Source organism: Phocoena sinus, chromosome 3, assembly GCF_008692025.1.
Source record: "Phocoena sinus isolate mPhoSin1 chromosome 3, mPhoSin1.pri, whole genome shotgun sequence".
NCBI classification, from domain to species: Eukaryota; Metazoa; Chordata; class Mammalia; order Artiodactyla; family Phocoenidae; genus Phocoena; species Phocoena sinus.
Genome location: NC_045765.1, coordinates 5,089,548 through 5,114,797, shown reverse-complemented (window position 1 = coordinate 5,114,797; position 25,250 = coordinate 5,089,548). Strand labels below are relative to the sequence as shown.

The 25,250-nt window shown below is 56.1% G+C and overlaps 2 protein-coding genes across 10 annotated transcripts; both read left to right on the top strand.

Annotated features, from left to right (window-relative positions):
• The first annotated feature begins 3,557 nt into the window (after nt 1-3,557).
• Nucleotides 3,558-8,547, top strand: TUBB4A (tubulin beta 4A class IVa). 2 transcript variants are annotated; one of them, XM_032627159.1, is made up of 5 exons: nt 3,558-3,696; nt 4,093-4,136; nt 4,237-4,345; nt 4,454-4,564; nt 6,892-8,536. In XM_032627159.1, the coding sequence occupies exons 4-5, from the start codon at nt 4,504-4,506 to the stop codon at nt 7,947-7,949; spliced, it is 1,119 nt and encodes a 372-aa protein (XP_032483050.1). In that variant the 5' UTR covers nt 3,558-3,696; nt 4,093-4,136; nt 4,237-4,345; nt 4,454-4,503; the 3' UTR covers nt 7,950-8,536. The 2 variants fall into 2 exon arrangements, with proteins under 2 accessions (XP_032483050.1, XP_032483049.1); XM_032627158.1 differs by lacking the exon at nt 4,093-4,136 and having other exon boundaries at nt 3,559-3,696; nt 6,892-8,547.
• A 7,415-nt stretch (nt 8,548-15,962) lies between these two features.
• DENND1C (DENN domain containing 1C) lies at nt 15,963-25,194 on the top strand. Of its 8 annotated transcripts, none has more exons than XM_032628009.1 (23): nt 16,207-16,327; nt 17,253-17,317; nt 17,403-17,446; nt 17,587-17,636; nt 18,002-18,121; nt 18,202-18,271; nt 18,442-18,522; nt 18,613-18,678; nt 18,767-18,820; nt 18,933-19,043; nt 19,797-19,897; nt 20,002-20,047; nt 20,164-20,265; nt 20,354-20,479; nt 21,364-21,468; nt 22,229-22,319; nt 22,428-22,468; nt 22,652-22,723; nt 23,339-23,383; nt 23,453-23,560; nt 23,740-23,807; nt 23,946-24,129; nt 24,231-25,194. In XM_032628009.1, exons 1-23 carry the CDS (start codon nt 16,272-16,274, stop codon nt 24,843-24,845), a joined length of 2,421 nt encoding a protein of 806 aa, XP_032483900.1. In that variant the 5' UTR covers nt 16,207-16,271; the 3' UTR covers nt 24,846-25,194. The 8 variants fall into 8 exon arrangements, with proteins under 8 accessions (XP_032483905.1, XP_032483907.1, XP_032483903.1 ...); XM_032628013.1 differs by lacking the exon at nt 16,207-16,327 and adding an exon at nt 16,340-16,482; XM_032628014.1 differs by lacking the exon at nt 24,231-25,194 and adding an exon at nt 15,963-15,981 and having other exon boundaries at nt 23,453-23,807; nt 23,946-24,106.
• Nucleotides 25,195-25,250: the final 56 nt, after the last annotated feature.

Below are 25,250 nucleotides of genomic sequence, written 5' to 3'. Positions count from 1 at the left end.
TGGGTGAGACACTCAATGTCCTTGGGCCTCCATTTCCTCATCTGTAAAATGGGTGTGGAAATAGCGCTCGCCTCCTAGGGTTGTGGTTTCATGAGTTAACACATAAATGAGCTGACTTGCTCAAAGTATTTAGAACAGGATCTGCCCTAAAGGTCACTATTATCATTAATAGCAGGCAAAACAGACTCCCTCCGTCCCAGGGGAGCATGCCAACAACGCCAGGAGGTGCACAGACCGACCACACACAGCTAGGAGTCAGGCCTTCCCCTGATTTTATGGACCGAATGGTCAACTTTGTGAACAGAATGTTCTGGGTCTCGGGGAATTCCCCCACCTTTTTTTTTCTGTTTTCCATTTCAAAACCAAGAGCCCAAACTCTGCTTTTTGAGGGCCCCCTGATGAGGCCAACCTGCTTCGATTAGAGATCTGACACTGGCAGAAAGTGGCAGTGCCGGGTCACAGTATGAGCGTATCCAGAGGGCCTCACCTGACTCTTGGGAAATCATTCACCATCTAACAATTCTCCCAATATTAATAGCATGAAGTTCTCTTACAATGACGGTTTCGGGGGCCACAGCCCCTACCCTCTTTAGAGGCTGAAATCCATTTCCATATAAAACTGACAGGCTCAGACAGGCCGGTGGGCACAAAAATGCAGCCGCGGGGTGGAGTCCCCCTGGATATCTGCTCCCAGGGTTTCAAGGCGCTGCCCACCTGCCTTCCAGCTCTATGTACAGGCCAGTTCCTGGGGACAGAAAATCTGGCTCTTACGGCCCACCATCCAGCTCCTTTTCTTGTCCTTGGCTACATCCGGGTCTTGGACCATGGCACCACCCCTACGATGCCATCTTCAGATTCTTGCAGGGAGCTTTGATGGCTTTCTGGGTGGTAAGTGATACCATGGGGCACCTGGGTACCAGGGAGGCTCTGCTTGCCCGAGAGCCATTGGGTACACCTGGCACTCCTCATCTCCCAGGAAGGGAGCCCGGGAGAGGCCAGACTGAAGAGGGAGCGGCCTTGGGGTGTAGGTGACGTCAGCCCCCCCCAACCCCTCCCCACTTCATCCCTGCGGGCTTTCTACATCTTGGGCGATGCCAAGTCCCAGAGTCTCCAGGTGCTAGAAGACCACCCATCCCCTGCTCACCACTTTCCTCCTCATTTCCCCTCTCTGTATTCCTCCCCTGAGGGCCCTCAGGGAACCCAAGGGATGCCCCGATTCAGAGAAAGATAGAGGGCACCCATTGCTCACCAGAACCTGTGCTCTCCAGGGGGCTATACCTACCAAGGTGGGCTAATCCAGGAAGCCCCACCTCCCTGGAGCTCAGCCCTGACCCCAAATCAGCGTTGCCCTGGTGGGGTGACACAGGAAGCCCCATTTTTCTGGGGCTGAACTCCAAATCGGCCCCTCCCAGCAGGGCCACTTCCACTTTTATGTTTTGATGATTCTTGATGTATTAAATAATAAAATGCCAACACAGGGTTTATGAATTTTTGACAGATATTAACATGTGTTGATGGACTTCCTATTTCAATCCGGGAACCGGGTCTCGGGGATCAACCGTAACATTTGATAACCTCAGAAGTCTCAATCAGGTTTCTCGACCTTGGCTATTGCCACTGGCATTTGGGGCCAGATTATCCTTTGCCGCAGAGGCCAGCCGTGTGCACTGTAGGACGCTGAGCAGCCTCCCTAGGCTCCACCCACTGGATGCCAATAACAGCCCCAAGTTGTAAAGATCAAAAATGACTCCAGACATTGTCAAGTATCCCCTGTGTGTTGGGGGGGGGGGCGGGGGTGGAGAATCACCGCCAGCTGAGAATTTCTGGCTTAGGGGATTCTGCTGACCCCCAGGAGACTGTGCTCCATAATCATCTGACCTACTGAAGTCCCAGGATGCTGTACACGTTTAAATCACAGAGAGAGGAAGTAATTCACAGATGCTGGGGGGAGGGGGAGGGGGGTCACCCTCGTTTGTACTGTCTGATCCATCAGGAGTTTATTCTGGTGTCTAGTCTGAGCCTAAAGATCTAACTCAGTTGTTTTTTGTTTGTTTGTTTGTTTGTTTTTCTCAAATAACAGTGTTTCTCAACCTTGAGCACTATTGACATTTGGACCAGATAATTCTTTGGCGGGAGGGGGAGTCTGTCCTGTGCACCCTAGAATGTTTAGCAACATCCACTCACTAGATGCCAGTAACACACACACACACATCCATCCAGGCATAACAACCAAAAACATCTCCAGACATTGCCAAGTGTCCCTACGGGGCAGAATCGCTCCCTGTTGAGAACCACAGAATTGGAAGCCTCTGGTGAGAGCGTGAGGTCCCAGCCCTTCAGCCTACCTGGCTAATCCCACCCCCACCCCGCAGTAGCCAGAAGCTGTGGAGGAGGAGGGAGAGGCTTCCAGGGATGGCAGAGCCGGAGGCTGCCAGCAGAAATTGGCCCCAAGAAGTCTGGCCTTCGCTTGTGGGGCAGCACAGGAAGTCTTGCCCAGTATTACGATAATAATGGTAATACTAATAGCTACGATTTATCGTTTACTCTGCGAGGGGAGACCGGGGCCATCTTGTTAACTGGGCCATCTTTGGACCCTCCTAACCGCCTAGAGGGTTCCTGACAGCCCCATCCTGCAGGAAATTCAGCCAGAGGGAAGCCAGGTGGCCTGTGCAAGGTCATAATAGTAATAAATGCAAAGGCAGGACGATGGATTGGAATAAATTATAACAATGGAGCAGAGAGGTGCCGATCTGGGGGGAGTAAGGCAGCCCGCCGGAAGCCCTCTATCCCCGCAGTATGTAATCCAGCTATAAGTCTTAATCTTTGATGTTCGACCCCAGGCAAGGCTGAGGGTGACCCCACCTGCGACAGACCCAAAGCCCAACCGAGGTGTCCAGGGGGAGCGAACAGTCCCCCCCAAACCTCCATCAGCTTCCAAAAGCATCCGCAAACATGGAAGGGAAATCGTGGTTTTACTTACTACCCAGCTTCAAGACAAGTCCTGCAGAAACCGACCGCCCCCTCCTCCCAAAACTGTCGGCTGCTCCGGAGCGGCCAGCTCGGCCCCACTAGGAGCCCTCTCGGTTAATGCGAGGGTCTGGCGAACGAGAACTAAACGGAATGGGGAGGGAGGCTTGGGACGGAGAAACTGAGGCAGGGTCTTTCGGGGCGAGAGCCGGGAGAGGCAGAATCTCCCGGCTGCTTGTTTACCGGGCGCTCTCCCTCCCCCCGCCCAATCCCTGCAAAACCCGGGTCGCCAGGCCTGGCTGGGGGCGGGAGGGGTGGGATGGAGGAAGATGGTACTGTTGGTGCCTGAGAGGCCTCACTCCCCCCCAACGGCCCGGGGTGGGGGGCGCACGGAGCCCCGGCTCGCCCCAGCCCCTGCCCCCAGAGGTCTCCAGGCGGCAGGGGAGGGGTATCCGTCAATCCCCGCACCCTCCGTCCCGGGGCGGGACCGGGGGGCGGAGCGGGCCGGTGACCTGCAGTGACGCGAGCCCCGCCCGCTCATATAGAGGCGCCCCGGGAGCGCAGGGACCGTGCTTCGCCGCCGCCGCCGCCGCCGCGTCCACCACCCGCCTCGCTGCCGCAGTTCCCAGCATCAGCACCAGCGCCGCCGCGTCCACCATCAGCGCCGCCGCCATGCGGGAGATCGTGCACCTGCAGGCCGGCCAGTGCGGCAACCAGATCGGAGCCAAGGTACGCGAGGGACCGGGCCTGGGGAGGCGGTCGAGAGATGCGGAGCGCGGTCCACCGAGCTCCGCAGAGCTCCTCCACCATGGGCCTTTTGGGGAACGGGGCCCCCCAGGAGGCCAGCACCCCAGGGACGGTGGGGAAGGGCGCAGGGGGCAGGGCCAAGCTGGGAACAAAGAGGCCCATGGGGGTGGGGCCCAGGCTTCTGTCCGCTTGCCACAGCTGGCCTCACAGCTGGCCCACTGTCCCCTCCGCACGCACAAAGAGACCCCGCCCCTCCCCACGGCAGCAGCCAGGGAGCGCTGACCCCAGCCCGCTGGGCTGCGGTGGTGAGTCTGCTCCACCCCGCCCCCACCGCTCCCTTCTTGCTGCCTCATCCTCGTCCGCCCACTCTGCCTCTAGGTTCCACACTCACCTTGCCTGGGGGACAGGTGGCAGCTAGGGAGGTGAGTGGGGGTCCTGAGCCCAGAAGATGGAGGTGGGGCAGACCTGGCCACCGGCTCCACCTTCTTGGTCCTTACCACCGCCCTACCCCCCCCCCCCCAGTTTTGGGAGGTGATCAGTGATGAGCATGGCATCGATCCCACTGGCACATACCATGGGGATAGTGACCTGCAGCTGGAGAGGATCAACGTGTACTACAATGAGGCCACAGGTAAGGGGCAGGGGGCACCTGCCAGAGTGGGGATGGCGAGGGCCTGGGAGGGGACAGGATACTGGCTCCTGGCGCTGACCAAGCTGCTCTCCATCTGCTTCTCTGCAGGAGGAAATTACGTCCCCAGAGCTGTGCTGGTGGACCTCGAGCCGGGCACCATGGACTCTGTCCGCTCAGGTCCCTTCGGCCAGATCTTTCGTCCTGACAACTTTGTGTTTGGTGAGTCACAGGCAGGGAAGAGACACAGGCAGGGAAGCCCCCACTCCCCAGATTCTTTCACTTCCACATGCTTGGTGAAAATTCTTCACCTAGCATCTAGACTCAGGAACCCAGAGGCCAGCGGGGAAAGCGGATACACAGGCCACTGTGGGAATCCAGGGGAGGCGCAGGGTAGGGAAGGCTTCCCGGAGAAGGTAGCATTTTAATTTAACAGTATGGACCTGAGCCAGACTGCTGTGTTCAAACCCCTGTTCTGCCACATCATGCAGTCGACAAACACTTATTAGCACCTACTGCATACCAGGCCCTACTGTACCCCCTGGGAATATAGCCAAGAATAAAACAGATAAAGCTCTCTGCCCCCACCCCCAAGCTGGTGGAGGGAGCTGGGAAGATAAATAAATGGGAAGAGAAGAGAAATAAGTCAAACTCAGCCACTGATTGAGGCATCTTGGTGATTTTGGACAGGCCCTTCAATCTCTCTGTGCCTGTCTCCTCATCTTTCGAACAGGGATTATACAAAAACTTCCTTTTCAGGATTGTGAGACTTAAAGCCACTAACACGTATAAAGAACTTAGAACAATGCCTAGCACAGAGGAAAAGATAACTAAGCATTTGATGTTCTGTTGTCATTTTTATTATCATTATCACTATTAATGTCTGCAGCCTAAAAGATGAATAGGACTAGGGTTGACCAAAAGGCAATGAAGGGAGGAAAGGTGTGTAAGACAGAGGGAACAGCATATGTGAAGACAGTGGGCACATTTGCAGCCCTCAGATTGAAGAGGCCTGCACACTCTGAACAACCGTGTAGGAAACATTTCCTGGTACCTCTAGGTCAAGCTAAATGCACATCCCCACCTGACATCAGGCCCCAGGCTCCCCCTCCCCCAGGCCCCTCCTCCTAGTACACAGTAGTTTACTCTGGAGTCTAGGGATTGACGGGACAAGCTATGTGACCTTGGACGAGCGACTTCCCCTCTCTGGTCTGTGCAAAGATTCAGGAAGATAATGATGGTCATGTGTGGGTATGACGCACAATAGGTCCTCAGGAAGTGGCTGTGGAAAGACTAAATGAGGTTGACCAAGAGATGTGAGGGATTCTAGGATGATTATGGGTGGCTCCAGTTGGGCCAAAAAGATTCTGTGGCCTCTGATAGGTGAGGCAGGGGAGGTGGTAGAAAAGTGTGGACTCAGGAGCCAGACCACCAAATTCAAATCCTATTCTCTCAGAGGAGGTGACATTGAACAGAGACCTGAAGAGTCATTCAGGGGAGTACCTGGGGTTAGAGCATTCCAGGCAGAGGGCACAGCATGTGCAAAGGCCCTGGGGCAGGACCAGGCCTGGTGTGTTGGAGGAACAGTGAGGAGGCCCATGTGGCTGGAGCAGAGTGAGGGAAGGGGAGAGAGGGAGGAGGGGAGGGCAGGGAGGGGATGCGGGCAGGTCGTGCAGGGCCTTGTAGGCTGTAGGGAAGATTTGGGCTTTTATCCCGGGGAGGTGGGAATCCTGGAGGGCTGTGGACAGGGAAGGAACAGGACCTGACTCAGGTGCTCACCGGTGCCCTCTGGCTGCTGCAAGGAGAACAGACTGGGGGGAGGCTGTGGGAGGACCAAGGCAGAAGCAACTCTACTGATCCAGATGGGCAGTGAGGGGGCCAGACCAGGATGGAAGCAGAGGAGGGGGCAAGAAGAAATGTTACGTGCTCACAAAAATACCAGCCAATATTCTAATCCTAATCCTTGTCCTCTGGAGCTTGCATTCCCCAGTGAAATTACAGACAATAAACATGATTAATTAAAAAAAACAGGTTTATCACTTCTGCGGCGGGTAGCAAATTCCTAAAGAAGGGGAAAGAGGGAACCATGTAGGTATCTGAGGGAACAGCATTCCAGGCAGAGGGAACAGCATATGCAAAGCCCCTGAGGCAGGACTGTGCCGGGTGTGTGGCAGGGACAGCAAGGAGGCCTGTGTGCTTGGGGCAGAGTGAGCGAGGGGGAGAGAGGGAGGAGGGGAGGGCAGGGAGGGGACGGGGCAGGTCATTCAGGGCCTTGTGGGCCGAAGGGAAGATTTAGGCTTTTACTGAAAGATGAAAGAACTGGGGTGATTTTGAGCTAAGGCAGAACATGATTTAGGTTTTATCAGAATCCTTCTGGCTGCTGGGTGAAGGGAAGCAAGGATGGAACCCGAGAGAACAAGTCATAATAATAATAATAATAGTAATAATGATTTTGCTATTATTATTCAACTACTAGGATGGCTGGGAGCGGGGTGGAGGGTGGGCTTTCCCCATATCAGCCTGGGTGTCCCCTCCGCTTCCCTCTTCAGGCCAGTCTGGAGCCGGCAACAACTGGGCCAAGGGCCACTACACAGAGGGTGCCGAGCTGGTGGACGCGGTCCTGGACGTGGTCCGGAAGGAAGCCGAGAGCTGTGACTGCCTGCAGGGCTTCCAGCTGACCCACTCGCTGGGCGGGGGCACGGGGTCCGGGATGGGCACCCTCCTCATCAGCAAGATCCGCGAGGAGTTCCCGGACCGCATCATGAACACCTTCAGCGTGGTGCCGTCACCCAAGGTGTCGGACACGGTGGTGGAGCCCTACAACGCCACCCTGTCCGTGCACCAGCTGGTGGAGAACACAGACGAGACTTACTGCATCGACAACGAGGCGCTGTACGACATCTGCTTCCGCACCCTGAAGCTGACCACGCCCACCTACGGGGACCTCAACCACCTGGTGTCTGCCACCATGAGCGGGGTCACCACGTGCCTGCGCTTCCCGGGCCAGCTCAACGCCGACCTGCGCAAGCTGGCCGTGAACATGGTGCCCTTCCCGCGCCTGCACTTCTTCATGCCCGGCTTCGCGCCGCTGACCAGCCGGGGCAGCCAGCAGTACCGGGCGCTGACGGTGCCCGAGCTCACCCAGCAGATGTTCGACGCCAAGAACATGATGGCCGCCTGCGACCCGCGCCACGGCCGCTACCTGACCGTGGCCGCTGTGTTCCGGGGCCGCATGTCCATGAAGGAGGTGGATGAGCAGATGCTGAGCGTGCAGAGCAAAAACAGCAGCTACTTCGTGGAGTGGATCCCCAACAACGTGAAGACGGCCGTGTGCGACATCCCGCCCCGCGGCCTGAAGATGGCCGCCACCTTCATCGGCAACAGCACGGCCATCCAGGAGCTGTTCAAGCGCATCTCGGAGCAGTTCACGGCCATGTTCCGGCGCAAGGCCTTCCTGCACTGGTACACGGGCGAGGGCATGGACGAGATGGAGTTCACCGAGGCCGAGAGCAACATGAACGACCTGGTGTCCGAGTACCAGCAGTACCAGGACGCCACGGCCGAGGAGGGGGAGTTTGAGGAGGAGGCCGAGGAGGAAGTGGCCTAGGGCCGCCTCCATCACTTCACATCAGCGCCCTGCTAGGATGTTGACCTTTGACCCCCCCAAGAACCCCCTGCTTCACCTCCCAGCCTGACCCCCCTCTGACCCTACAACCTTGCACCTCTTCCCCAGCCAACCTTTGACCCTTGAGCCCCACTTTATCTCTGACCCCCCTTGAACTCTCCCACCTTGGACACCCTCATGAGCCCAGCTTCACTTCTGACCCTACAGGCCCCACCTTTAACTCCACGTTCCCTCCTTCACCCCTGACCTCTCCACCCTTGACCTCCCCACGAGCCCCATTGCACCCCCCAGACCTATAAGCCCTGGTTTACTTCAACCCCTCCCTCTGAGCCTCTCCCTTCATCTCTGAACTTGCCTCACCTTTGACCCCACAAGTCCCACCCGCCCTCTGAACTGACCACCTTTCTGGCTTCCGTGACCCCCCATTTCCTTCCTGAATTCACTCCCGTCAGCTCCCGCCGACCTTGGTTTTCCAGGGGTGCTGCTGGGGGAGAAAGAAGCCCTGGAGCATGTGGGCAAGAGAGGCTGCTCCCCGACCCTCCCCCCGCCTCACCCTCAATAAATTAACTGTTGTCCTGCCGTGTTTCTGCAGAGTGTACTTTTCATCATCCTGTGGGAAGGTCACGTGAGGGCTCCTCCCTATGGGATGGAGGTGGGTGCTGAAGGAACTTCTAGTCTGGGGGTGGGGAGAGGGCAGAGATTTCAGAGTCAGACAGACCAGGCTGCGCCACTAACTCACCCTCTGGTGTTGAGCAAGATGCTGGCCCACTCTGAGCCTCGACTGGCTCACCTGTAAAATGGGCTCATATGTTTTCCCCCCACGCACCACCTCAAGGATGTTTGTAAGGACTCAAGGGCACGGTACCTGGCACTGGGTGGGTTCTTAGTGACGGAGATGCTGCCACTCTCTGTGGGGCATTTTGCAAGAATGGAAAGCTGGAGGGAGGAGTCTCTAGGGAAGGAAACTGAGTAGATGGCAGCCGGGGGTAGTGCCCGAGGGGCAGTCCTGCCAGAGTCACTGATATGTGTGAAGCACTTTGATGGCCTGGCACATGCCTTATGTCATAAACCTCACACCAACCCTGTAAGATCTGAACTTTTAGGGAATTCCCTGGCGGTCCAGTGGTTAGGACTCCTCTCTTTCACTGCAGAAGGCGCAGGTTCGATCCCCAGTCGGGGAACTAAGGTCCCACAATCTGCACAGCGTGGCCAAAAAACAAAGATCTGAGCTTTTAGAGAGACAAAGTATATAAGTTAGCTCTTGCTGAGTAACAAATTACCCACCCCCCAAAAAATGTAGGGGCTTAAAACAACAGCAGTTAGTTATTTTGCTCCCAACTCTGCAATTTGGGCAGGGCTTGGCAAAGCAGCTCATTGGTGCCCCCTGTGGCATCAGCTAGAGAATCCTGCTGGAGGCTGAGGGCTCTCCTTTCAAGGTGGCTCACTCACATGACTGCCAAGTTGATGCCTCGGGGCTCAGCAGGGGCAGGTAGAAGGAAGGTGTCAGTACCTCTCCATAGTCTGCTTGGGCTTCCTCACAGCATGGTGGCTGGGTTCTCCAAGAGCAAACATCCTAAGAGAGCAAGGCAGAATTCATTGCATTTTTCTGACTTAACTTTAGGGGTTGTTTGGTGTCCTGAGGACTCCTAATTGAGGTGTTCACAAAGCCCTGTTTAGGTTCAAGGGGATGGACTACAGACTGCACCTCTTGAGGGTAGAGTGGCAAGATTCTAGAAGAGCATGTGGGATGGAAGATACAGCTATGGCCAGCTATGGAAATTACAAAGTATCTTGTTCATGGTCCCATGGCTATGAAGTGGTGACCTGGTATTCAAACGCTGGCCATTTAAGTCTAGAACTCTGATTGCATTTTATCAGCCAGGGTTCAGTGCAGGGACCATTCTAGGCATATCAAGCAGAAAGGGATTGGATACAAGGATTTAGGAGCTTACAACATCGTTGGAGGGGCTGAGAGAGGGAGCTATAGGCCAGCGCTTAAACTTCAGTGTGCAAAAGAGTCACCAGGACGGCTTTGCAAGAACACAGCTTCCTGAGTTCCACCGTATAGTTTCCGATTCAATGGTGGGGGGGAGGGGGGGAGACTTTGCATTTTTAACAAGCTCCCAGGTGATGCTGATAATGCTGCCTATGAGACCACCTTTTGAGTAGCCCTGGAATAGGTCGGAACAGCACCCTGGGAGCTTCTTCTCTGCACAGTGGAGAATCAGGAGGCTGCCACCGGAACTGTTGAGTTCAGAAACACTGCCCAACACCCACAAATCCACAGAGATAGGTCCGCTAGAGTGCCGAACAAAAATTAATTAAAGTGAATTTAAAATAATTTTAAATAATTAAACACACACACAGAGTTCTGCCTCACTTCTACCTTCCAAATCTCTCATGAGCGTTTCTCATTGGTAGAACCTAATCTGCCTCCAGAACCAGAGCTGCAAAGAAGTCTGGGAAATGTAGTTCCCCCCTCCCCCAGCTTCTGGTACAGAGAAAGGCCATCGAGGAACGAGAGAGAGAGAGGGAAGGAGGGATGCTGAGAGCCAATTAACTTTTTCCACCAGGCTCTTCGCTGGACCACCAGCCCCAGATGGGGCCCCAGCCCCCTCCCTGGGTCCCATTTCAGCCAGGAGGAAGGAGAAGCATGGGGAAGGCAACCTGCGAAATCCAGCCTGCAGCTACCGTCATCTCAGCAGGCCCAGCCCAGCACTGGGCGGTGGGGCAGAAAGACGACGAACTAGGCAGTGAGCTTGGCTGTCTTTATTATCCCAAACCTAATGTGGCCCCAGAAGAACTGCCTATTCTGCCCAACTAAATCCCCTTCGCCGAGAAATGGCACCACCTGTGTGCTCAAATCCTGCGTCTGGAAGTCAGCCTGGACTCATTGTTTTCTGGACCCAACACATTCTTCTTAGCTTTTGCTGAATCTGATACCGACCAGGGTTCTTGGCCTTCCCCAATCAATGGAAATTGACTGGAGCCCAGACAAGAAATTCAGGCAAGGCTTTGTTGGGGCACCTGCAGCAGCAGGAGGGAGTGAGAACAAACATTAATCTCCTTTGCTTGTTCACTTGCTGAGCAGGGGTGCAGGGGGGCGAGCTGGTTCTCTATATGGGGTGAGGGTAGCGGGGTGTGTCCAGGGGGTCGGGCCGGAGGGATGGCTTAGGTGGCTTGCCCACCCCTCTGGTGGTGTTGAGTGCACGGAGCATGCCCAGTACCCTGCTTTTGCTCCCAACACCCTGTTTTTGCTCCAGGCTTTTCAAAAGTGGCAGTTGGGTTGTCTTGGTCTCTTTGCATATTTTGGGTCCAGAATTTGCCCCAACTGCACATGTACTGAGTTATTTTTAGTCCCATATAGTTTCCTTGTATTTTGTTGCTCAAAGAGAGGTGTATCCGGGGCCAAGCACTGCAGCAAAGGGTCCCAGGTCCCAGCCTGTCTCAAGTCGAGTTGTCTCTGTCTCCAAAATGTAACCTGGGGACTTCCCTGGTGGTCTGGTGGTAAAGAATCCGCCTTCCAATGCAGGGGACGTGGGTTCAATCCCTCGTAAGGGAACTAAGATCCCACGTACCACAGGGCAACTAAGCCCGCACGCCACAACAATTGAGCTCGCGCACCTCAACTAGAGACCCTGCGTGCCGCAAACTGCAGAGCCCACGTGCCCTGGAGCCTACGTACCACAACTAGAGAGAAGCTGATGTGCCACAAGGAAGAGCCTGTGCACCGCAACCAAAGATCCCACGTGCCCACAACTAAGACCCTATGCAGCCAAAAATAAATTAACTAAATAAATAAATAATAAAATAAATCTTCAAAAAAAATTCTATCCTGAATTTGACCCCCTCCTCTTCAGCCGTCTATACTCTGGTCTAAGCCACCATTGTTGTTCACCCAGGCAATTCCCCCTCATCACTTCCCTGGGCTCCCTGCTGCCACCCCTGCCCTCTGCAGTGTGCAGCATCTTCCTTCTACAGCAGCCAGAGAGGAACCTTTATATGCAAATCACAACCCTCCCTCCCGCAGCTCCCATGCTACTCGGACTGAAACCTAAACTCACCTTGGTCTCCACTCGCTGATGACTGATGATGACAGCCTCATCCCCCTCCCCCTCCCTCCCTAAGCTGAAACTACTGTGGCCTTTATGCGCTTGATCATATCAAGTTCAATCCAACCTCAGGGCCTTTGCACATGCCGTTCCTGCTCCTTCTTTCCCCCCGAGGTGCACATGACCAGCCCCTTCTCGTCCACAGGTTTCAGTTCAAAGGACACCGCCTCAGAGCAGCCTTCCCTGGCAACTCTAAATTGTATCCAGTCACTCTGCCTCTTTTATCTTGTTCCATTTCCCTGAGAGCACCTACCAGTAACTCAAATTATCTCGTCTATTTGTAGATTTGTTTCTTTTATCTGTCCCCTGCCCTACCCACCGGAATGTAAGCTTCAAGGAAACTTAACTACCTTGCTCACCACGTGCATAGAACAGTTTATACCACACATATACTCAGTAATTCTTTGCTGAATGAACAAGCAAGTGAATCCACATGTTGTGAGGTGTATTGTTTTCCTCTCTTTTTTTTTTTTTTTTTTTTTTTTTTTTTTGCGGTATGCGGACCTCTCACTGTTGTGGCCTCTCCCGTTGTGGAGCACAGGCTCCGGATGCGCAGGCTCAGCGGCCATGGCTCATGGGCCCAGCCGCTCCGCGGCATGTGGGATCTTCCCGGACCGGGGCACGAACCCGTGTCCCCTGCATCGGCAGGTGGACTCTCAACCACTGCACCACCAGGGAAGCCCTTTTTTTTTTTTTAAATAAAAAGATGTATGAAGTTTATTTATTTATTTATTTATCTTTCGTCTGTGTGGTGAGGCTTGTGGGATCTTAGCTCCCTGACCAGGGATCGAACCCAGGCCCTTGGCAGTGAAAGCGTGGAGTCCCAACCACTGGACCGCCAGGGAAGTCCCTGTTTTCCTCCTCTTAAAGTGAGAAAACATGGGAATTCCCTGGCGGTCCAGTGATTAGGACTCCTAGTTTTCACTGCTGAGGGCCCAGGTTCAATCCTTGGTTGAGGAACTAAGATCCCACAAGCCACGCGATGTGGCCAAAAATTTTTTTAAATAAAAAAAAATTTTTTTTTAACTAAAGCAAGAAAACAAAGACACAGGGAGGTGGAAGGTGGTTTCTAAGATGGCCCTCCATGATGCCCGTCTTCCCCCATTCATGTGCTTGTGTGATTCCCTCCCCTTGAGCATGGGCTGGACCTGAAGGTTGCTTCCGACCAATAGATGTAATATGGCACCCATATGGCAAAGGCGATGGGATGCTACTTCCAAGCCTGTGTTACAAAAACCTGTGACTTCTGTCTTGGTGAGCTCTCTGTTGACTTCTCAGCTTGCTTGCTAGGGGGAAGCAAGAAGCAGGTTGGTAAGGTCCACATGGCAAAAACTGAGGGTAACCTCTGACCAACAGCCAGCAAGGAGCTGAGGTCCTCTGTCCACAATAAAATGAATCCTGCCAACGGCCACATCGTGAGCTTGGAAGTAGATCCTTTTTCAGTTGAGCTGTCAGATGAGACCACAGCCCAATGGACACCTTATTACAGCTGAGAGACCCTGCAGCACAGGACCCGCCTAAGCTGTGTCCAGAATCCCAGCCCCCGGGGAAACTGTCAGATAATAAATGTGTGTTCTTTTAAGCCACTAACTTTAGGGTGATAGGTCACACAGCAATAGATAACTAATACAGAGAGGTCAAATGACTTGCCTAAGGTCACACAGACATTAAAGAACTAAGTCAGGTCTTGAACCCAAGTCCCTCTGACTCCAAAAGCATTCTCTAACCACTTCACTGACCCATCTCCCATAATCATACAGAGAACATATCAAAAGCTCCGTTCAGGCTTGACCACATACTAAATATTTCATGTGAATTCTCTCATCGAACCCTCACAGGATCTCTGAGGCAGGCACCATACTTACTTGTTACAAATACAGAAACGGGGGGACTTCCCTGGTGGTCCAGTGGTTAAGACTCCACACTTGCACTGCAGGGGGCTCAGGTTCAATCCCTGGTTGGGGAACTAAGATCCCGCATGCTGCACAGCACAGCTAAAAAGGAAAAAAAAGATGCAGAAACAGGGACAGAGAGGGTCCCACTTTCACTCAGGGATGTGAACTCTTCCTTTATCCTCATCCCATGGGTTTGCCATTGGATTGAATTGGAGTAAATTTCAGAAATGAAGAAGGATTGGGGATATCTCCGCAAATGCTATGCCTGACTTAGCCCATTCAGGCTGCTAACAGAATACCATAGACTGGGTGGCTTATAAACAACAGACGTTTATTTCTCACAGCTCTGGAAGCTGGAATTTCAAGATCAAGGCACCAGAAGATTTGGTACCTGGTGAGAGCCTGCTTCCTGGTTCATAGATGGCCGTCTTCTTGCTGTGTCCTCACATGGTGGAAAGATGAGGGAATCTCTCTGACGTCTCCTTTATGAGGACACTAATCCCATTCATGGCCTTCACCCTCATGATGTAGTGATGTTCCAAAGACCCCCACCTCCTAATACCATGACCTTGGGGGTTAAGATTTAGCACCGGGAGTTCCCTGGTGGTCCAGTGGTTAGGACTCTGCACTTGGACTGCCGTAGTCCCGGGTTCAATCACTGATTGGGGAACTAAGATCCGGCAACCTCCTCAGTGCAGCCCCAAAAATAAAAAATTTTTTAAAAAGACTTAGCATGTAAATTCGGGGGTGGGGGAGGAACACAAACATTCATTCTGTAGCAAGGCCCAAGAGTATGAGAAGGGGAGAAGGCTGCCCCGGGTACTCTGCACCCCTGATCCCCAGCCCTGGCTGAGATCCAGCTCCCCTTGGAGAGAAAGGTGGCACCGAGCTGCGTTCAGCCTCATGCACCTGTGTCTTGGCTGGAGGGTTTGGAGGTGTGTGTGTGTGTGTGTGTGTGTGTGTGTTCCCATGCTGGTGAATCTGCTCACCTCTTCCTCCTCAGCATGAAAATGCCCTCGCACCCACAGTCATGTGGACAGGCACAGAATGAGAATCCCCAGTCATCCACATCTTCACTCAGCCTGATGGACCAGACACAAATTCCTAGGCACACAGACACGGCATTCACCCCCAGGTACCCCAGGACATGGCAGGCCACATGTGGACTCATGCAGATGCATGCCTATATCCACACAGATATTCTCGGTACCTTGCAGGAGCCCGAGGAGTCTTGCAGACTCCTCTGCATTTTGACTCTCTGAATCTGTCTGTGGGATTTTACGTGCAGGTACAGGACCGTGAGTACCTGTGTTGCGTCCTGCCTTTGTGCCTGTGAGTGTGTCTACGTATCTTTGTTTTTCAACATGACATCTGTCTGCCTGGCTGTCTGTCTGTTTCTAGGTCTGCAACATTGCTTGGATTTGTCTGGCTGTGTACCTCTCTCTGTGTTGTGACTACGTCTGGCCGTGAATCTGTCTCGTGGCTGGGCCCTGACTGCGTCTGTCCCTTTGTTACTGCTCTATGTCTGTGCTCTGTGCGTCTCTGTCTGTTGTCTGGGTCTGCTTCTCTGTTATTCCGTTTGCATTGACAGCCGTGGTCCCTGCAAGTGTATCTGCTGTCTCTGTCTGGAACTGATTGCTGGCTGTGCCTGTGTGCTATCTCCTTGCACCTATCATCTGGATGGACAAGGACTTCTTTATGTGTGTGCTGTCCCGCTGTACTTGTTGGTTTGTGTCTGTGGCTTTGTGTTGCCTGTATAACTTGGTAGTTCTCCGTGTCTGTCTGCTGTCTGTGGCTGTTCTGGCCTGTTTGTGTTGGTCACTCCCTGGCCATGTGTGTGCTGTCTGTTTGTCTGTGCCTGTGTTCTGTCTGCTGTCTGTCTACCTTCCTCGTGCCTCTGTGTCCACTCTTCAGCCTGGCTCCCTCTGGTGGTACTGGGGGGAATGACCAGCGCAGAGGGATCAAAGGAAAAAGAGTTGAGGGAAGAGGAAGCATTTTAGGCAAACTGTGAGTCCTTGGCTGCCACGGAGAAGGGAAGGCTTGGGTGTGATGGCAGAAACCAGATGCAACCCTCCTGGGAGGATGGGTCTGGGGGGTCTGGGCTCTGAGCTTGCACACCTCTTGCCCACCCATCCTGTAGAAGTCTAGAAGGCAGGACGCCTGGGTCTCTCACAGTGGGTGGGGGCAGGGGCCTTCCTCTGGGGACGTCACCCGTTAAACTTCCTCTCTCAGCCACACAGGAAGCTGAGCCGGCTCAGGGCCCAGCCCTGAGAAAGCACAGGCCCCCCCAGCACCCCATGAGGAAAGGGCCCCGCCGGGCCAGCCCTGCAGGGACCATGGGATCCACAGCTGAGTAAGAGCTGCCCCCTCTCTCATCTTCTGGACCAAGATTCCCAGACCGGGCCTGGGCTGGGGCCAAGGAGAACGAGGCTGCAGCAGGCCCGGGAGGGACCGCGAGCCACAGGGGCAGGTGGCTGGAATCAGGGGAGGACACTCAGCTGGCCTACAGTATGGACTCCGCTCTCAGGCACACTCGGGCCACTCTGGGACCTTCCACTCTCTCTCTCTCTCTCTTTCTCTCTCTCCCCTGCTCTCCGCCGGCTCTGTATGACTAAGTTTGTAACTCCCGAGCCTCTGCCTTTTGATGTATCTCAGGGATGGGGAGCCTGGCTTCCGGGGTCAGCGGGGGTGGGGGGGGCGGGCTCTGTGTGTCCATGTGCAGGAGTGATTGATTGTGTGGGACTTGTGTCAGCGTGAGGATGAAGCTCAGCGTGAGGGGGTTCCCAATCTCAGGGACAGTGTGTGTGCACTCACTCCCCGTTCTCTTCCTCTGTCTCTCTCCCTGAGCCTAAGTCCCGACATCCTCTGCAAGATGGATAGAGGGTTGGGGGCCAGGGCAGGAAGGCAGAGATTGCAGGGTTCCCGGAAGGACCAGGGCACGCTGCCCTCTTTCCTCTGATAAAAACTCTGAGGGCTCCAGGGCCCCATGAAGTCACGTACACAGAGATACTTGGGCCGGGCCTCGCACATATACCCAGGGACCCTCAGGGCCACCCAAGAAAATGGGGATGTCATTCACCCTCACACTGGCTCAGCCACACATATGCACAGTCCTACCTGACACATGCCCTGGACAGTCTCATCCTTTCAGGCAGACACAGAATAGAATTGCAGACACACACACACACACATACACACACACACAGAGTCACACACAGGTGCAGACACACACACAGAAGCAAATCCCTGGACACACTGAACCCTTTCCTGCCCTGCAGAAGGGGTCTCCCTGCCCTGTTTGACTGGTTCTTCGAAGCGGCCTACCCTCCCTCCCTGCAAGAGGGTGAGTCAGGGGCATCACTGGGGATGGGGGTCGAGATGGAGGGTGGGCCCGGGACCCTGAACTTAGGAGCCTGCTCTCTGTGCAGATCCCCCCATCCTGCGGCAGTTCCCCCCAGACTTCCGGGACCAGGTATGCAGGCTGGCTCCTTGCTCCTCAGGGGCCAGGGCCTGTCCCCCTGGGGGAGGGGACCCTATGTCAGACCACTGGGAGCTTAGGGGTGGAGCCCAACCTGAGTGGCCAAGCAGTGTGTGCTTCTCTCCACCCCCCAGGAGGCTATGCAGACGGTGCCTAAATTCTGCTTCCCTTTTGATGTGGAAAGGTATGGAAGGAAGCAGACACCCAAGGACCCAGGGACCCAGACCTCTCACGGACCCCCCAGGATTCAAACACCCAGAGACTCAGACAACAGAGATCATATACCCAGGGCCCCTGAGATTCAGAGACCCAGGGACTCAGAAACCGGGGGACCCTGACAAATAGTGACCTATACACAAAGGGACTCATTTACCCAGGGTCTCAGGGACCCAGGGCCTCAGAGAACCGGAGACGCTGACAACTAGGGACCTATACACCCAGGGCCCCAGACTGGTGGACGCAGTACTAGGAGCATTGCCGGGGCATGAAGGGGAGGGGGGTTCACGGGGGTGGGATGCCCAGGTCTCTGAGAGCTTTTCCTGCCCCCAGGGAGCCCCCCAGCACCGCCGTACAGCATTTCACCTTTGCCCTCACGGACCTGACCGGCACCCGCAGATTTGGTTTCTCCCGCCTCCGGGCTGGTGCCCACAGCTGTCTCTGCATCCTCAGGTGTGGGATGTGGGGGTCTGGGCCGGGGGAAGGGCCTCTGCCTACAGGCACTGCACGAAAACTGTGTCCACCCTCCGCAGCCACCTGCCTTGGTTTGAAGTGTTCTACAAACTGCTGAACACAGTGGGGGACCTCCTGGCACAGGATCAAGTGAGACCAGCTCTCCCTGTCATTCCCCGTCCCACCCCCACCAAGGCCCCAGCCTGGCTCTGAATTCCCAGGCCTGACCGAGCCCCTTTGGCTCCAGACCACCCAGCCTGAGTCAAGACCCTCAGAGTCCCCACCCCGCATTGTGGCTCAGGCATCCCACCCCTACCCAGGTCTCAGAGGTCAACGAACTTCTTCTACATCTGCTGCAGCAGCCCCTTCCCGGGACCCAGGACTCAGTGGGGCTGGAGCTGGTGAGTACCCCCTCCCCCTGGGCGTTGGACCTCAGGTGGCTGGAGAGGCTGCACCCCGGCCCTGAGGACCACACACCACATCTCCCCCAGGGCAGCGGAGTGATGATCTCCAGTGCGCAAGGCATCCCGTCCCCTGGCCCGGGGAAGAGCATGCCGGTGAGCAGAGCTGGAGACACTGGAAGGTTGGGCACCCACGTGAGGCGAACCCCTTGACGGATCGGTCCCCCTATAAACCCCCCGCCAGCTTTCCTGCTTCGTGGCCCCCGACTCCGGCCGCCTGCCATCCATTCCTGAGAACGTGAGTGGAGACCTGAGAGGGCACTCTGGGAGGGGGGAAGAGGTCCGGAAACCCGGAGAGGGCTCTCAGATCCTGTGGCCCCTCGCGTCCAGCGTTCCTCTCTGTTCTTCAGAGGAACCTAACGGAGCTGGTGGTGGCGGTGACCGACGACAACATCGTGGGGCTATTCGCTGCGCTCCTGGCAGAGCGAAGGGTCCTGCTCACCTCCAGAAAGCTGAGCACCGTGAGGCGGGACCGCCGGGCCGGGGAGGGGCCGAGGCCTGGCTTGGCCCCTGGGGGCGGGACCATCGGGACGGATTCCTAGCTCTAACCCCAGTGGGCGAGACCCGAGGGCAAAGTCCTGGCTCAGCCCCTGTGAAGGTCAGGGTTGAGTTGAATCCTGGCTCCACCTTTACGGGGGAAATCAGAGCGGGCTGCGCTGTACCCCCTCCCCCGGCTTCAGGAGCGCTGAGTCCAGGCTCCACCCACTATGGGCCAGAACAAGACTGGCTCCGCCCCTCTGGAGGGTGAGATCAGAGAGGGCTAAATTCTAGCTCCGCCCCTAGGGGAGAAGGACGGGGTAGGTGTGGAGCTAGCATTCAGCCTCTACCCCTAGGGGCGGGACTTGGGGGTGGGGGTGGGACTGAATTCTAGCTCCGCCTCCCTAGGGGTGGGGTCAGTGGGCTGAGTCTGCCCTACCCCTAAGGAGAGAGATTCTGGAGGGTTGAATATCAGCTTCCACCCCTAGAGAGAGGGACTAGCACGTGCTGAGTCCTGGCACCACCAGTTCCAAGCACTGTAATTTGCGGAATTCTTGGCCTTCACAAGAAAGGGGTTTGAGTTTTCACCTCTTACCCAGTAGCGGGTGGGGAAGGGAGGTGGAGGGAGGCACGAGACTGGGGACACGGGATATGAAGCCGGGAGAGCCACCGTCCAGAGAGGGTCCTTGAAGCTGGGGGTCCAGGCCCTGACTCCACGGTCCCCCACCCGTCCCCAGCTGACTTCATGTGTCCACGCGTCCTGCGCTCTCCTGTACCCCATGCGCTGGGAGCACGTGCTGATCCCCACGCTGCCGCCGCATCTGCTGGACTACTGCTGGTGAGGGGCAGGGGCTGGAGAGGGGCAGGGCTTGGGGATGAGGCCTAGGGTCCTGGGCACCCGGGGGCGGCGCCTGCATGACCGGCCCCCTCGGTCTTCCGCAGCGCGCCCATGCCCTACCTCATCGGAGTGCACGCCAGTCTCGTCGAGGTAAGTGAGTACGGACCTGGATGGCAAGGTTGGGTGGAGTGCACCCCCAGGTATCCTCCCCTGTCGGGGATCCTCGGGCTCTGAGCGGCCATCGCCACTCCAAATCCCTAACACAGAGAGTGCGGGAGAAAGCTCTGGAGGACGTCGTGATGATGAACGTGGACTCCAATACCTTGGAGACGCCCTTCGACGACGTGCAGGCACTGCCCCCAGATGTGGTCAGTGACACCCCCTTCCGCCCTCCTGCCGCATCCGGGAGACGAGGCGCCGCACCCGCCTGCTCAGCGCTGCCCCCTTGTCCTCCAGGTGTCTCTGCTGAGGCTGCGGCTAAGGAAGGTCGCGCTGGCCCCCGGGGAAGGGGTGTCCCGTCTCTTCCTCAAAGCCCAGGCCCTGCTCTTCGGGGGGTACCGCGATGCGCTAGTCTGCGGCCCGGTGAGCTTCGGGGACGGAGAGGGAGAGACTCCGTGGGTCCCTGAAGGATTCAGAATAAGAATACCTAGCGTTTATGGAGCGCTTACTCTGTGCCTCCGTTTACTCATCTGTAAAATGGGATCCCAACAGTACCTACCCAAAAGGGTCGCGTGAGTCTGTAAATGCACATAAGCAAAATGCTCGGTTACTGCCTGGCACATCACAATGGATAAATGATAGGTTTTACCGCTGCAATTATTATTTCACTTAATGCTCACAACAGTATTATGAGACGGATACTCTTATGGTCCCATTCTACATATGAGGAAACCAAGGCTTGGAAGCCCCACAGCGGGTGAGTGTTGAGGCCAGGACTCTGATCTGCTGACTTTCAACCCTGACATCCCCTCCTCCCCAGTTTTTCACAACTATTCTATAAAAACATGGTCAGGGAGTTCTATTATCTGAGAATCTGATGTTGCTTTCGACTCTGCCCTGAACACAGCCGGAAGCTGTCCATTTCTCCCCCTCCTCTGTCTCCACCGCGGCCTGGTCCCCATTGTTGTTTGCCTGGATCAGCGCGCTCGCCCGTCACCATGAGTCCCCTCTCGCGGGCTCCCACCCTCCGCGCTCCGCAGTCTGACCTCCGTGCAGCCGCCAGAGGTCACCTGGGAGCGTCTGAGTCAGGCCCCGCCCCCTCCTCTGCCCACCGCCTTCCCAGGGCTCCCACCTCCCTCGGGGTAAAAGCCCAAGTCCTCCCTGCAGCCCACGAGGCCCTGCAGGACATCAGGCACACAGAGGCGCTCCATCAATGTTTGCTACGTAGATGTAAGGTAGAATATGGGAAGCAGAATAAGGGACCCTGGAGAGCCGGGGGGAGCTTAGAATCCGAGTCCTTCTTCCAGGGCCAGCCTGTAACCTTCAGTGAAGAAGCCTTCCTGGCCCAGAAACCCGGAGCGCCGCTGCAGGCCTTCCACCGGCGGGCTGTGCACCTGCAGCTGTTCAAACAGGTGCGCCAGAATCCGGAGGGCGGGGCTGGGGCCGGAGGGGCGAGGCTAGGGGCGCAGACGCCCGGATCCCGAGGCCGAAGCCGGGGCTGCAGGGGCGGACGCCTGGACCCAGTGGGCGGGGCGAGAGTTGGCCCGGCCGGATCCCCCCACTCCAGGGTCTCCGGGGTGGGAGAGACAGGACTGAACTCTTGGGTCCATAAAAATGGGAGCCCCTGACCTGAGTTCCCAGGGATAAGATCTACCTCTAGGTCCATGAGGAGGTTGGGATGGAACGAAATTATTGAGTCCCTAAGGCGGGAACCTCCTGGGTCGAGGGTGGAGGGAGAGAAGGCTGGACTCTTGGATTCTAGGGACGTAGCGGGGGAGGTGGAACCGGACTCCTGGGTTCTTGGAAGAACGTGGGATGAACTTCAGGGTCCTTCAGTGCGGGCTGGCTTCCAGGGTCCCTGGAGGTGGGGCCGACCTCCTTCAAGGTCACTGAGAGGAGGGGGGCCTGTCTGGAGTGGCAGAGTCCTACTCCTCCGACCCTGAGAGGAGCAGGGTCTGGTCCCTGAAGACAGATCTTGACTTGGGGTGGGGACGGGCGGGGAGACGGTGGACCTCTGGCTTCCTGAGGTGGGCTCCAGACTCCTGGGACCTAAGGTTGGGTTTCTGGAGGGGCCGGGGATGGCTTCTATGTCTTGAGGGCGAGCGGATCCCCAGTCCTCGCATTCAGATGTTTGGGGTAGCCTGATTCTCTGACCCTTTGCCCCACCCCCAGTTCATCGAAGGCCGACTGGAGAAGCTGAACACGGGAGAAGGCTTCTCAGACCTCTTTGAGCAGGAGATCACCTGTAGCGGGGCTTCCTCAGGTGAGCTCTGCACCTGGCCCCGGAGCACCCCCCCACACACATACACACCTGTGGCCCAGTCTGAGCCTGCCCACCCTGGCAGTGCTCTCTCCTCTCTCCTCTCTCCAGGGACCCTTCGCTCCTACCAGCTCTGGGCAGACAACCTAAAGGTAGTAACACCGAACACTTTGGTGTTTATTGTGGGATTAAATCAAACCTACCACCATCCCTACTATGCTCATTTATAGATAGAGGTGAAGAAATCAAGACTCAGAGAGGGAGAGGGGTGGGCAGGTGGGGTCTGGGATAACCCCACGTGCCCAAGCCTCTCTTCCTTGGCTTTCTCTCCCCAGAAAGGTGGTGGTGCCCTCCTGCATTCCGTCAAGGCCAAGACCCAACCAGCCGTCAGAAACATGTACCGCTCGGTGAGGCTGGGCTGGACAGGCCACTTACCAGGGTGACAAAGGCAGAGGACGGTTTAACCCCACGTTTAGAGCACACACAGTTTATCAGAACTAAACCAGCAGTTAACTCATTTACCATGTTTCCTACTTTTATTTTCCATTGACCGTGTTCATTCATTTTTGTCGCATCAGGTCTTTCCTATTTAAAAATGACAACCAAGGTTCTTTGGCAAACATCTTTTGTCCTGAGACACCACAATCCCAGCTTCTGCCCTTGTGGTTGGTTTTTCTCCCAAGCCCCAGATTTTCCTGGGACCAACTTCCACAGCTCGCAATCGTCTGCCGGATTTTCTTCTTTGCTCGGCTTTTGAACACTGACTCACTTTTACGACGTTCTGGCTTTGCCATTCCCTGTTTCATTTGGGGGTTATCTCCTCCAGTGACATTCCTTCTGTGTTAGTCAAAGGGGCAAGTTGGTATTGACTTCTTAGGGGGTACCGGGGGAACCTGAATATATTTTGAGACACACAGGAGCAGATGGCAAGACAAAAGTGTCTTCACGGATGGAGGGCTGAGTTCTCAAATGTCCAGGGTCAAATCGCTCTGGATTCTCAGTCTCTTTCGGTTCCTCCGTAGGCGAAGTGTGGCTTGAAGGGTGTGCAGAGCCTTCTGACGTACAAGGTAAAGCCAGTAGCCAACGCCGCGGGGCAGCGGGGGGAGGGGCTCCTGGCTCACCCACCCTCTTCCTAGGATGGGGACTCTGGCCTGCAGAGGGGGGGCTCCCTGAGGGCCCCTTCCCTCACCAGCCGCTCAGATTGCCTGCAGCAGCGCTTGCCTATCACCCAGCACTTTGGAGAGGTAAGAGCCCCAACCCCACGCCCACGCATGTACCTGGACTTATCACCAAGTCCTTCTCCCATCCCGTCTCCAGCCAGACATCTCGACTACCCCCAAAATGGGGCGCCCACTCCCCCCTTCATAGAACCCCCTGATTCTGTAGCTCCTGAGGCCCCAGCCCTCAAATCTGTCCTTTGCAGAATCGGCCCCTTCGCCCCAGCAGGAGACTCCAGCGGGAAGAGAGACCTTCCGAGTCCCTGGGGGAGGAGTAAGACTCCAAGGCAGAGGGAGGGAGCAATGTTGGAAGTGGGGAGCCGGGACTCCTGGGGAAGTGGGCCCCAAAACTCCAGACCCTTCAGAGCAGCTGGTCTGGGGCAGATACCTGAGGCTGCCCATCCTCACCCAGGACACCCTCTCTGAGCCCCGAGGATGCCCAGGGACCGTTGGCAGAGGAAGCTCTGGATGGCAGCTTCCTTGGGTCCGGAGAAGAACTGGATTTGCTGAGCGAGATTCTGGATAGCCTGAGCGTGACAGCCACCTGGAACAGCAGCCTGCGGCCAAGCCAGAGTTTGGACTGCTGCCACAGCCTGGTGAGAGCCCCCCCCAGCCCTCCCCCATTTGCTCATCCAACCTGCCGGCCCCTCCTTCATTTAAAGGCCAGCAACGTGCCCATCTCTCCATCCCCACCCAGCCCGACATACCAGGGAGATGGAGATGGCAAGCAGATGACGAGAAACCACCAGGGCCCCAGCCCCTGTCCCTTTCTGTCGGCCTGCCGCCTCTGCACACCCCCCAGCCTTCAGATGCCACGAGCACCTCGAAGCACCCCACTTCCCAGCTGCCCTCAGAGGCCAGCCCAGAAATCATTTCTCCGTCCCAGTCTTCGACAGCTTCTGCAGACCCAAGCAGCAAAGGGGACCCCAGCTCCTCTCTCACAGAGCCCCAGCCTCTACGCCTCTCCCCTCCCCACGAGGCAACCCAGGATCCCACAGCCCAGGAGAGTCCCTGCTCCCAGCTCTCCACAGCACCCAGCCCTCGAGAAAGCCCCCCACTTCTGACCCCCACGAAGCCCAACTCGGATATTACCTGGACATCCCAAGTCCTTGATTCTTTCTCGGATCCCGGTTCCCCAGAGAACCCCAGAACCCAGCCTTCGGAGGTCCTGCTCCCAGAGCACACGCACCTCCAGCCCCACGAGGAGCCAGGAGCGCCCAGGTCCCCTGATCCTCCTGCTAGGAACTGGCGGGGGCTCCAGGCCAGGAGCCGGCCCAGGGTTGCTGAGCTTAAAAAGTGTTTTGAAGGTTAAGCATCAGGGGTCTGGAGGAGACTCTGGCCCCTCAATAAAGCTGCAAGAGCCCAAGGCTTGTTCTTCCTGGTGGGTTTACCTGGGAGCCCTGTTTCTGCTCAGACACCCACCCGGCTCCCCACCTTCCCTCCCAAGGCAGCCTCCGGCTGGTTCTTAGGTGCAGCTAAAAGCCTTTCCCTTCCAGGAAGCCCTCCCAGCCCCTAGGACCCTCGAGACCTTACATTCATCTCTCAACAGCCTATGTGTCTCCTCCATCTAGGCTAACTCCTGCCCCCACCAGCTCACAAAAAGGTTTTATTACATCGCTCTACCCATTGTATAGATATACATAAAGTAAGCAGCCTCAGTCTCCCTTGCCTTCAAAGGCAGAGTCTTTGAAGCACCTTCTTCCCTTCTATTCTTAAG